Source organism: Corella eumyota, chromosome 3, assembly GCF_963082875.1.
Source record: "Corella eumyota chromosome 3, kaCorEumy4.1, whole genome shotgun sequence".
In the NCBI taxonomy this organism is placed as follows: Eukaryota; Metazoa; Chordata; class Ascidiacea; order Phlebobranchia; family Corellidae; genus Corella; species Corella eumyota.
The window spans coordinates 360,327-372,746 of record NC_137492.1 but is presented as its reverse complement, the minus strand read 5'-3'; the positions used below and the strand labels follow the sequence as shown (position 1 = coordinate 372,746).

At 32.2% G+C, this 12,420-nt stretch overlaps 1 protein-coding gene across 1 annotated transcript; it reads left to right on the top strand.

Moving 5' to 3' along the window:
• Positions 1-25: 25 nt before the first annotated feature.
• LOC145744947 (dol-P-Man:Man(7)GlcNAc(2)-PP-Dol alpha-1,6-mannosyltransferase-like) lies at positions 26-11,865 on the top strand. Its single transcript, XM_082562922.1, has 14 exons — positions 26-67; positions 140-268; positions 416-475; positions 7,070-7,201; positions 7,619-7,745; positions 7,902-8,075; positions 8,478-8,559; positions 8,666-8,781; positions 8,955-9,075; positions 9,670-9,750; positions 10,142-10,273; positions 10,491-10,644; positions 11,086-11,177; positions 11,543-11,865. The coding sequence occupies exons 1-14, from the start codon at positions 26-28 to the stop codon at positions 11,775-11,777; spliced, it is 1,677 nt and encodes a 558-aa protein (XP_082419048.1). The 3' UTR covers positions 11,778-11,865.
• Positions 11,866-12,420: the final 555 nt, after the last annotated feature.

Sequence of the window (12,420 nt, the reverse complement as noted above, 5' to 3'; positions counted from 1 at the left end):
TGGGAGGGTCTGATGACGATGAGAAATGGAGGAACGAAGAGGCAACATCCTGCCCTCCAGCAACAAGGTGAAATGTTTACTATAAAATATCATATTTTTTTTAGTTAGACATAGATAACTGCCCCCTTGTTTTTTTAAGGTTCTGATGATGATTTCGCGGCAAACGACGAGCTGCTTCGTCACAAGGAATGGAGGAACAGGCCACTACGTCGCGGGGAACGGAGAGAAAGACGACTACGTCACGGAAAATGGAGGAACTTATGATGACGTAGCACAAGCAGGGAAGATACCGTTTTAATTTTGATTTCTTAAAGATAATTTTAAAATTATATTGTTAACAATTTTTAACTAAAATAACTTTTTTTTTAAATAAGGTTTGTGCGATTGAACAACTACTAACAAAATGTCTTTTTAGCAAGAAGTCGTAAGAAGTGGAGCATCTGAAGATAAGGAATGGAAAAATGGAGGAATGGAGGTGACTAAATTATTTTTATATAAATTAGACGAAAAGTGGAATTTATTTATTTTTACATTAAATAATTTTGTCTCAAAATCTGAACTGTCGTTGTTACAGGAACTAATCAGGCGATTCTACGGTGATTTGAAGGGGGAGATGAAGAATTGAATGTGGCCCTCAGGTAGTTGTTAATTTAGGTATTGATGAGCTGTGAGGAAAAGACCAAGAAAGGTGATTCCTTTAACATACAGGTGAGATACTTGTTTTACGAAGAATATATAACTTTAACTGATAATAATAAATTTATACCTTTTGCCTGTACATTGAACTTATTTTTTTAACTTTTTAATAAAAAGGCCAACAACCCTGCCCTTAAGGCAATGGACCCACTTGCTAAGTTTAAGATATTGTTGACTTGGGATATCATACTCAAATGACCTAATACTAGGATCAGCCTAGTCAGATTAAACAAGTCGTCAGTTTTACGTTAACTTTAAATTCGCTGCGCGTGTTGCAACACATCGCTTCGTTCGCTTATTACGTCAGTTTGCGTCGTTTCAGTTATTACGTCAGTTTGCGTCTTAGTTATTACGTCAGATTACGTATTTTAGTTTTGCTTTGGTTGAACTTAGTTGCTATTAGACAGATTTATTAGGAGTTTTATAACTATCCGCTAAGTGGTGCGCTATCACTAGGGTATTCCCCCCAATGTGTTATCAACCGCAACGTGATGTTGTATAACATATTTGGGCAGCCGCTAGTAGGCGCACGAGGGTACAAAAGTCGAGTAGCAATTGGTAGACTACTACTATTATTATTTAAACACCTGCTTTTTGTAAGCAACATTTTATTAATTTGTAAGCTACTAGTAATTTAAAAATATTAATTGGCTTGCTTAATTTGTTAGTTGCCGCTAATTATTAACAACATTTTATTAATTAGTAGGCTACTAGTAATTTAAAAATATTAATTGGCTTGCTTAATTTGTTAGTTGATAATTAGTTGGTTATTAATATTTAATTAACCACTGATTATTGGCAACATTTTTTATTAGTAAGTCACTTATTTTCCTAACATAATCACCTTAATTTAAATTAAAGTTTGGTGTACATGCGATTGGTATAAATATTAAGATTAATTAATTTTTTTTTTGTTTAAATTTTATATACAATTACATTGCTAAAGAACACGTTTAATCATTTTCTTTTTTTCCGAGATACTTCTGATGCTTTTGTAATCCAATCAATGTTGTAACTGTCTGATGTTGTCGCTATCCGATGATGTCGCTATCCGATGATGTCGCTATCCGATGATGTCGCTATCCGATGATGTCGCTATCCGATGATGTCGCTATCCGATGATGTCGCTATCCGATGATGTCGCTATCCGATGATGCCGCTATCCGATGATGCCGCTATCCGATGATGCCGCTATCCGATGATGCCGCTATCCGATGATGCCGCTATCCGATGATGCCGCTATCCGATGATGCCGCTATCCGATGATGCCGCTATCCGATGATGCCGCTATCCGATGATGTCCCAACCTAATGACTTTCATTGTTCAAATGTGGCAAACCCATTATTATTGCCAACTTGTTGTTTTATCCTCAACAACATACTTGGTAGTCAACTTTTACCTACCATCATAACAGCACATTGTTATGACGCCATGCGTTGCGTATTTAGTTTCTTCCTCCCTGTTTAAATGTGCACAGCCTTATAAAGGTGCCGCACAACCATTTCTCATTTAATTCTATATAGTTTATGGTTGGCGCTAAATGTAGCATTACTTCATAATTGTTACATTGTTATATTTCCAATATTTATGGTTACATATTCGATACCATATATGTGACACCCCCTACTGGACAGTAGGTTGTTCAATATATTTGTGCATTGTATGTGACAAACGTTATTTCGAAAGGCCATTCTGGGACGTTCTTTCTTTTCGGTAGGTTTATTTTCGGTTAGTCCCTTTATCACATGCAATTTATCGTGACCAGTTCGTGCTTTCCTACTAGAGCCATACTGGGTTATATTAAACGTAATTTTTTAATTATTGGAACATCAACGGTTTTATTATTCAATAATCTTGTAACATATATTTGAATGTTACACATAATTTATCAAATGTAATTTTTAATTATTGGAAGAAATTTTTATTTCGTAATTGTTTTTTGTAATTGTCTTTGTAATTGTCTTTGTAATTGTCTTTGTAATTGTCTTTGTAATTGTCTTTGTAATTGTCTTTGTAAATGTTTTTGTAATTGTTTTTTGTAATTGTTTTTTTTGTAATTGTTTTTTGTAATTGTCTTTGTAATTGTTTTAATTGTTTTTTTTGTAAATGTTTTTGTAATTGTCTTCCTAATTGTTTTTTGTAATTGTTTTTTTGTAAATGTTTTTGTAATTGTCTTTGTAATTGTTTTAATTGTTTTTTTTGTAAATGTTTTTGTAATTGTCTTCCTAATTGTTTTTTGTAACTGTTTTTTTGTAAATGTTTTTGTAATTGTTTTTTTTGTTAATGTCTTTTTGTAAATATTCTGTTTATTGTACCTTTATAATTGTCTCTTCCGTAATTGTTTTTTTCTAAATATCTCTTTCTTGATGTCATTTTGTAAATGTCTTCTTGTAAAAGTCTTCCTGTAAAAGTCTTCTTCAGAATGTCTCTTTTGTAAATGTTTTTATGTAAATGTCTCTTTTGTAAATGTCTCTTCGTAAATGTCTCTTCTCTTCGTAAAAGTCTTCTTTTAAATGCCTTCTTTAAATTTTTTTTTTAATGTTCCTATTATAATTGTCTCTTATGGGTTTTTCTTGATGTCTCTTTTTAAATGTCTTTTTTTTTATGTTTCTTTGTAAATGTCTTTCGTAAATGTTTTCTTATTTTTTTCAGATGTGTTGATTTATTTCAGTATAATAGTCAATACATTACATTATATTTAAATTCTGTCATGTAATACCCATAAAGTTTAGTATCAAGTAATATTACTTGCATTTAAAAAAAAAGATTATTATTTTGATTATTTATTAAAGATTAAAATATGCAAAATAGGTAATATAGTTGGTTTAAACAAAGAAAAAATAACAATTTCGGTTAGTTGACTATCAAACTGAATTATGTTTTTCTTTTGACAAATTTGATAATCCACAACACACATTTGTCAATATCTAATGTTAATATTTTAATACAGATAACTGCCTCTGTTTTCTGTTTTCGTCATAAGGAATGGAAGATGACGTCACAAGAAATAAATGAAAGGTAACCAAATAAATTTTTCAAGATTGTTTATTAGTTCCCTATTGCACAGTAGGTTGTGTAGCGAATTATTATTTAATTTATTTTGGGGAACTGTTCTTAGTTGTTGGATGATACAAGAATATAAAATTCTGGCTAAATCTTACGGAAATAAACTCTGAATTTAAGTAATGTCTAAATCCATGTTTATTAAGTGGCGTCCGTTCGGCAGAACGAAATTGCCTAACTATTTTTTAAAACGAACATTTGCACTTTATAAAAAGAGGAAATGAATCGTTGAAAAAATGATTCAATACTAGAAAAACGAGGTTAGAGTTCCCATGTGATAAGAGTTGTTAAATAACCCGCAAATTCGATAAACAAGTTATAGTTAAAAGCATTGGAACTCATTGTTAAAATAGGGAGGAAAAATACGCCAAAGCTTGACAGCAAATAAATAACAATTCAATTTCAAATCAACATCAAAAACTGTTTGTTTATAAAATTAAAAGTTAGCTTATGTGGATTTATCCAAAATAAGCTACATCAACCCAACTCAAAGTAGAGCACGGGGTAATCAAAAATAAGAAAACACAACCGCTATTCTTCGATACGCGTCTTAATTCTCACAAGCGTAAATTTGTAAATAAGCGTTTATTGTTTGATGACTGTATTTCTTGCACATTCGAACTTTCATGAGGTAGGTGATTGCAACGATCGACGATTAAAAGGGACTTGGCCGCTGTGGGCATTATAGACATATTGGCCTCGTTTGGGCACTTCGGAAAAATAATCGGCCTTCTGTGGGCATCAGACATGGGTGCGTCGATCATCGTCTTGAGTCGGCCATCGTTGGGCAAAAGAAACTAGGTAGTTCGTGCAAGAAATGTACTTCATCTTGTTCACTTGACCCGCTTGGCAAAGAAAAACACATAAAAAAATGCTGCGATGGTCTTTCTTCATCTGTCGTTTTTGTAGTTTGATTGTTAAAATTTAAACCTCGCAATAACGTTTTCCCATTTAAAAATTGTTAATTGTCTGTTTTTATTCTAAAGTTTTGGCTGATAAACAAAAGCTAAAAACTTGCTTATCTCCGTTTGCGCGACTCCTCGGAAGGTGTTCATTTGGTCTGAGAACAGAAGCTACAAAATTCTGTTTAAATCCCAAAACCTTAATCACGTCGGGAAAATCATCATTTGTAGCGAATTATTAATTTTAATTTTTAGGAACTGTCCTTTAGTTGTTGGATGATACAAGAATATAAAATTCTGGCTAAATCTTACGGAAATAAACTCTGAATTTAAGTAATGTCTAAATCCATGTTTATTAAGTGGCGTCCGTTCGGCAGAACGAAATTGCCTAACTATTTTTTAAAACGAACATTTGCACTTAATAAAAAGAGGAAATGAATCGTTGAAAAAATGATTCAATACTAGAAAAACGAGGTTAGAGTTCCCATGTGATAAGAGTTGTTAAATAACCCGCAAATTCGATAAACAAGTTATAGTTAAAAGCATTGGAACTCATTGTTAAAATAGGGAGGAAAAATACGCCAAAGCTTGACAGCAAATAAATAACAATTCAATTTCAAATCAACATCAAAAACTGTTTGTTTATAAAATTAAAAGTTAGCTTATGTGGATTTATCCAAAATAAGCTACATCAACCCAACTCAAAGTAGAGCACGGGGTAATCAAAAATAAGAAAACACAACCGCTATTCTTCGATACGCGTCTTAATTCTCACAAGCGTAAATTTGTAAATAAGCGTTTATTGTTTGATGACTGTATTTCTTGCACATTCGAACTTTCATGAGGTAGGTGATTGCAACGATCGACGATTAAAAGGGACTTGGCCTCTGTGGGCATTATAGACATATTGGCCTCGTTTGGGCACTTCGGAAAAATAATCGGCCTTCTGTGGGCATCAGACATGGGTGCGTCGATCATCGTCTTGAGTCGGCCATCGTTGGGCAAAAGAAACTAGGTAGTTCGTGCAAGAAATGTACTTCATCTTGTTCACTTGACCCGCTTGGCAAAGAAAAACACATAAAAAAATGCTGCGATGGTCTTTCTTCATCTGTCGTTTTTGTAGTTTGATTGTTAAAATTTAAACCTCGCAATAACGTTTTCCCATTTAAAAATTGTTAATTGTCTGTTTTTATTCTAAAGTTTTGGCTGATAAACAAAAGCTAAAAACTTGCTTATCTCCGTTTGCGCGACTCCTCGGAAGGTGTTCATTTGGTCTGAGAACAGAAGCTACAAAATTCTGTTTAAATCCCAAAACCTTAATCACGTCGGGAAAATCATCATTTGTAGCGAATTATTAATTTTAATTTTTAGGAACTGTCCTTTAGTTGTTGGATGATACAAGAATATAAAATTCTGGCTAAATCTTACGGAAATAAACTCTGAATTTAAGTAATGTCTAAATCCATGTTTATTAAGTGGCGTCCGTTCGGCAGAACGAAATTGCCTAACTATTTTTTAAAACGAACATTTGCACTTAATAAAAAGAGGAAATGAATCGTTGAAAAAATGATTCAATACTAGAAAAACGAGGTTAGAGTTCCCATGTGATAAGAGTTGTTAAATAACCCGCAAATTCGATAAACAAGTTATAGTTAAAAGCATTGGAACTCATTGTTAAAATAGGGAGGAAAAATACGCCAAAGCTTGACAGCAAATAAATAACAATTCAATTTCAAATCAACATCAAAAACTGTTTGTTTATAAAATTAAAAGTTAGCTTATGTGGATTTATCCAAAATAAGCTACAGTTGTTTAATATATTTGTGCATTGTATGTGACAAACGTTATTTTGAAAGGCCGAGTTGGGACGTTCTTTCTTTTCGGTAGGTTTATTTTCGGTTAGTCCCTTTATCACATGCAATTTATCGTGACCAGTTCGTGCTCTCCTACTAGAGCCATACTGGGTTATATTAAACGTAATTTATAATTAATAATTTGTTAGTTTACGTACTTTTTTTTGTTGTTTGTCTTATGTTTTTGTGTTGTTTTTTGTATCATTTTTTTGTATTATTTTTTATATTATTTAACATATTCAATACATCTTGTTTAGCCAAAGCTCGTATGTTAGTTTTAATGACGCCAAAACCTGTTTAGTGACGTAATTGGATTGTTATCGTTTTTAAGAAAAATGTAGTCTGCAAATTTTCGGTTATAAAACAAAGTACAGTAGAGTAGTGAGGATAAATTTAATATTCCGCTTTATTTACACTACTGCTTGTTAAAGCGCAACGAGTTGTGATGATTATCATTTTACGAAAACAACACCACGTGGAGTAAAAGTATAACCTTTACTTGGTTTTAGATTTAAGGGTTTTTAAAAAACATGTTTTCATCCAATTTGTTGAAGGCGATCCCAGAATTACTTCTGTTTGTTCTAATTAACTTTTACGTTATTATTTGTCCGTACACAAAAGTGGAGGAAAGTTTTAATGTTCAGGCAACTCATGATATTTTATTTCATCAATTCAATCTATCTGAGGTATTAAGTATTTCAAATGGTTTAAAAGTTTATTACTATTAATGTTTTGTATAAAAAAAAAACTTAATATAATAATAGCTGTTATTTGAAAACAGCATGGTGTAGTGGTAAAAACACTTTCTACATCACCATGAGATCGTGGGCTCAATTCCCACTGCTCTTATGCTGTAGCGCTCTTGGGTAAGGTGCTATAAACAATACATAATCTTGCTAAGCCAGCACTTATTCAGCAGCATAATTATCGGGCAATTATAATCTATAATATCCCAAACTGGCACAGGCAACTTAAGACTGGATTGGGGTAACCAATGTTACTCTATGTTTAGGTTATGCATTTGACCTTCCTACATCGAAAAATAAAGCACTTTATTAGATTAATTCAGAATATAAATGTAAACTTTTTTTTGTTTTTTTAAGTACGATCATCTTGAATTTCCAGGAGTTGTCCCACGGTCGTTCATTGGACCAATAATTTTGTCTATTTTTTCATTTCCTCTTTCTGGAATTTCAATGTTGTTTGGCAAAGTTGGATCTCAATATTTAAGTAAGAATAAAAATAATTTATAATTTGTATTCCATTTTATAATTCTTAATAACTGTCAACGACGAAAATGATTGGTTTAATTATTTTAATTTAGTTTTTAACAACAGTTTTGTGTGATGTTTATTAGTTCCTTTTTTTTAAATTTTTATATTTTAGTTAGGTTTTGCTTGGGGGTTTTAGTTTATCTTGGAATCCACCAATACACTTCAGCATTAAGGAAATTATTTGGATTTAACGTTTCCATATTTTTCCTGATTATAACTTGTTCACAATTTCATTTCTTGTTTTATGCATCACGACCTTTACCCAACATCTTTGCTCTTACAGTTGGTGAGTTAAAAACTTGAAGTTATTCACATTACTAGGCTTTTATTGTAATACAATTTTTTTTTTTTTTAAATTTGAAATTGTACATAAATAATATTTCAAACTGGACCAATGTTCTAAGCCGCATAACGTAGCGGTTATAACACTTGGGTTTATATGGGTCCTTGTATTGATTTTCACCGCTTTTATGTAGCGTTCTTAAGTAAGGAGCTATAAACAGTATGAACTTCTGCTGAGCCAACACTTAATCAGCAGCTAAATTATCGGGCAATTATAATCTATATTATCCCAAACTGCCAGAGCTAACTTTAGACTGGGTTGAGGTAACAAATATCACCTAATGTGTTGGCCAGTTTTTAACTTTTAAATGTAACAATATATTCTGACACTTGTATTTTTTTACAGTTCTATTTGCCTTATCTGCATGGTTGAAAAATCAATTTAAGAAATTTATTTGGCTTTCTGCGTTTACTGTTATAGTTTTCAGGTGAGTTGCAAACATTATGTCACATAAAAATTAAATTGACTAACTATAAATAAAATCAACTTTTAACTAGTTGTCCTTTACAATTAAATTTGCAATTTTGATCTAGGTTTGAACTATGCATTTTATTGGGAACTTTTTTATTTATTTTTTTTCTTCAACGACAAATTCCTTCGTTTGGAAAATTATTTTCAAATATTGTTTGCTCTGGGATTAGTATTTTGTGTAAGTTTTAATTGAAAATTAATTAATTAGCAAAATAATTTAATTAACAACGACAACATTAATTAGGTTGTCCTCTAATATTTGTTTTTTTAATAATTGTATTTATAGTTTTATTTATAAATATGCTGTAATGGTATTTTAATAAAATTTTTTTATCATTATTTTTTAAAAAGTTGTGGCTGTTGTTGTTGATTCCTACTTCTGGGAAACCCCCATGTGGGCAGAGGGAAGGGTGATGTGGTTTAACGTTGTGCTCAACAAGAGTAACGAGTGGGGGGTTTCCCCTTTCTACTGGTAAGTTTAACTTTTTTGTAATCTTACTTTGCAGGGATTTTTCGTGCCTCTAAACATAAGGTCCAGTGCTTAATTCTCACTGCTGGCATGTTTTAGCATCATTAAGTAAGACTTAAGGTCCTGGGTTTTTATTCTCATTGCTTTTATGTGTAAGCATATTTAAGTAAGACCTAAGGCTGAGGTCCCGGGTTTGATTCCCACTGCTGGCATGTTGAAGCGTTCTTGAGTAAGTTCTGAGATCCTGGGTTTAATTCTCATTGCTTTTATGTCTTAGCATATTTAAGTAAGACCTGAGGTCTTGGGTTTGATTCCCACTGCTGGCATGTTGTAGCATTCTTGAGTAAGACGTGAGGTCCTGGGTTTGATTCCCACTGCTGGCATGTTGTAGCATTCTTGAGTAAGACGTGAGGTCCTGGGTTTGATTCCCACTGCTGGCATGTTGTAGCACTTTTAGGTAACTCCTGAGATCTGGGTTTTAATTCAAGTATTGACATTGTAGCATGCAGGGGTTAAGTTGCGCTTATGACTAACCTAACAACAAATAGTAAACAACATAATACTGACAATCAATATAATAAGTTTAATTTATTTCAGGTATTTTACTTCAGTTCTACCCCGTGTTTTGCTGACGTCAGCAGTTTTTATTCCATGGGGAGTTAGATGTGATCCGCAAAGGTAAGAAGTTTTAGGAACACTTTAAAGTTAAAGTTATTATACAAAACTTACTTTAAATCTGTATTACAAGTAAATCTAATGGAGCTTGGTGAACGATATTTAAATATATGTGTGTCAAATTTATAGGCCCACAAAATAAAATAAAACTATCATTTGTGGTGCGTGGATAAATCGTCGCTGATAAATATAAATTAAGAGTTGTGACCATTTTATGACAATTAAAATCCCGATCAAAGGGCGGGCTATTGACTATGTTTAAATAATAATAACTGTATTCAATTTAAACTTACTCTGATTTTAACGTTTAAAAAATTTATATTGCTAAATTCAACCAATTATATTTTAATTTAAGTTAAAATTAAATTTCATTAACTTAAGTTTTTTTATTTAGATGTTTAGCGATTCTTATCCCAGCTTTGATTTTTGTTTTTTTGTTTTCGTTCCTTCCCCATAAAGAATTAAGATTCATTGTTTACACTTTCCCTATGTTTAACACAGTGGCAGCTCGTGCATACGATGATATGTAAGTTGAAGTTCTCATTTAAATCTTTATTGCATTAAAACTGTTGACATTTTTGGTCAAAGTGTCAATGCTACTAATGTGTTAATTTATTCTATAATTAATTAATTTTAATTAAACCTTTAATCTGGTAGTGTATTTTGTAATTATAAACAATAATTTTATTTTTGAATTTAAAATTACAATTGTTGTCACAACTTTGTTACATTTTTTGTTGTAGATACATCCGCCAAGACAAATCATTGTTCCGCAAATTACTTTATCTGATGTCTATGTCATGTATTTTGTTGAACGTTGTTGCTACTATTTTATTTTGTTCCGCTTCAGCGCATAATTACCCAGGAGGGGAAGCAATGGGGCTTCTCCATAGCAAGGTGGGGTGATCACTTGATATTTTGCATATATCTTTATCCTCGATGTGGGAGGTTGAATGCGCGACCTTAACAAAGAGTAACATCAGTTACTCCGACCCAGTCTCGAGTTGCCTGTGGCAGTTTGGGATATTATAGATTATAATTGCCAGTAATTATGCTGCTGATTAAGTGTTGGCGTAGCAGGAGTTCATATCGTTTATATCGCCTTACTCAAGGACGCTACAGCATGAGATCAGTGGGGATTAAACCAACGACGTCATTGTGGTGTAGCAAGTGTTTTTACCACTACACCATAATGCTGGTTTACTAAAGGTTGTGGGTTTGATTCTCACTTCCAGCTTGTCACAACCTTTTTATAAGCTCTATTGTTTACATTTTCAAGCTGTATAAGTACAACTGGGTTCTATATATTTAATATTCATTCTGAAATCTTTGTTACAGGTCCCATGTGACTCAAAAGTTCATGTTCATATTTCTAACTTGGCTGCACAGACAGGGGTGACAAGATTCACCCAACAATGTGATGGGTGGAGGTAAGTGGGTGATTGGGGTTGGTTTCGTTTTTTTTTTTAAGTTATCTTCGCAACCAAAACATAATGTAACATCAGTAACCCTGACCGAGTCTTTTAAATGCTGACTTAGCAGGAGTTTGTACCGTTTATAGTGCTTTACTTAAGGGCACTACAGCATGAGAGCAGTGGGGATTGAACCCAGAACCTCTTGTAGTAAAGCCAAGTGTTTTGACCACTACATTATGTTTCTTGTTGAGTTTTTTCCCAGTAAACTTATTTTGTAAATAGTTGCTTGTTGGGTTTAGTTGCCCAAGTTAATTCTCAGTGCACATATTTTGTACATAGTTTGTTATTCAATTAAATGTAAAAATAATTAATTTTTTTAGGTACAATAAGACAGAACATATTCCTGTGACATCATTAATGATGGATTATGACATCACACATGTTATAGCAGAATGGTCTGATGATGACACAGATTGGGAACAGTCACATGACTTGCTTGGTGTTGTGACATCATACAAAGGAATTGTTTTACAAAGATTTTTCGGTTTTCCATTATTTCCTCGCATAGATGTCGCACCAAGTTTATGTTTGTGGCAACGAAGAAGTTTTATTTAATTTAATTAAACCGATCGGTTATCCTGATTTGACCAAAACTGTTTTAAATTTTGATTTATCCTCAATGTATAAATGTTGAGTTTGGATATTTTTTCTACTATTTAGTGTCGAAAAATATATTATTTTGTTGGCATTGTGTTGTCTTTAGTTATATTTTGTTAAATACACATTAAACATTAAATTTCCTGTAATAAACTTTGAATAAGTTTAATTTGATTAGGACTTTGAAAAAGTCATTAAATTACAAGACACTAATTTTATTGTTTTTAAAATGTTATATATATATACTTCGACACGGTTTCAAGTTTTCTTTGGCAGTTTGGAATATTATTGATTATAATTGCCCAGTAATTAAACTGCTGATTAAGTGCTGGCTCAGCAGAAGTTTATAGCGCCTTACTCAAGACTACTACAGTATGAAAGCAGTGGGGATCGAAAGGACCTCATGTAATGTAGGAAGTGCTCTGACTACTACACCATGCTGCTGGTTGTATAAAGTAAAATAGTGCATTATAATTCATAACATGTTTTTTTACAGTTATTGTTAATATAGTTTTTATTACAATTAGTAATCCTTAATTTTTATATCTTATTTTTATTGCAGAGGATAAGAAAAACTAAGTAAAAATGTTTTGATAAAAGT

Bases quoted from the DNA above. Each gene is read 5' to 3' on its own strand.
- LOC145744947 (XM_082562922.1), top strand. From the start codon at position 26: ATGGAGGAACGAAGAGGCAACATCCTGCCCTCCAGCAACAAG. The intron at 8,076-8,477 runs GTGAGTTAAAAA...ATTTTTTTACAG, and splicing joins CATCTTTGCTCTTACAGTTG to TTCTATTTGCCTTATCTGCA. The intron at 10,645-11,085 runs GTGGGGTGATCA...TCTTTGTTACAG, and splicing joins TGGGGCTTCTCCATAGCAAG to GTCCCATGTGACTCAAAAGT.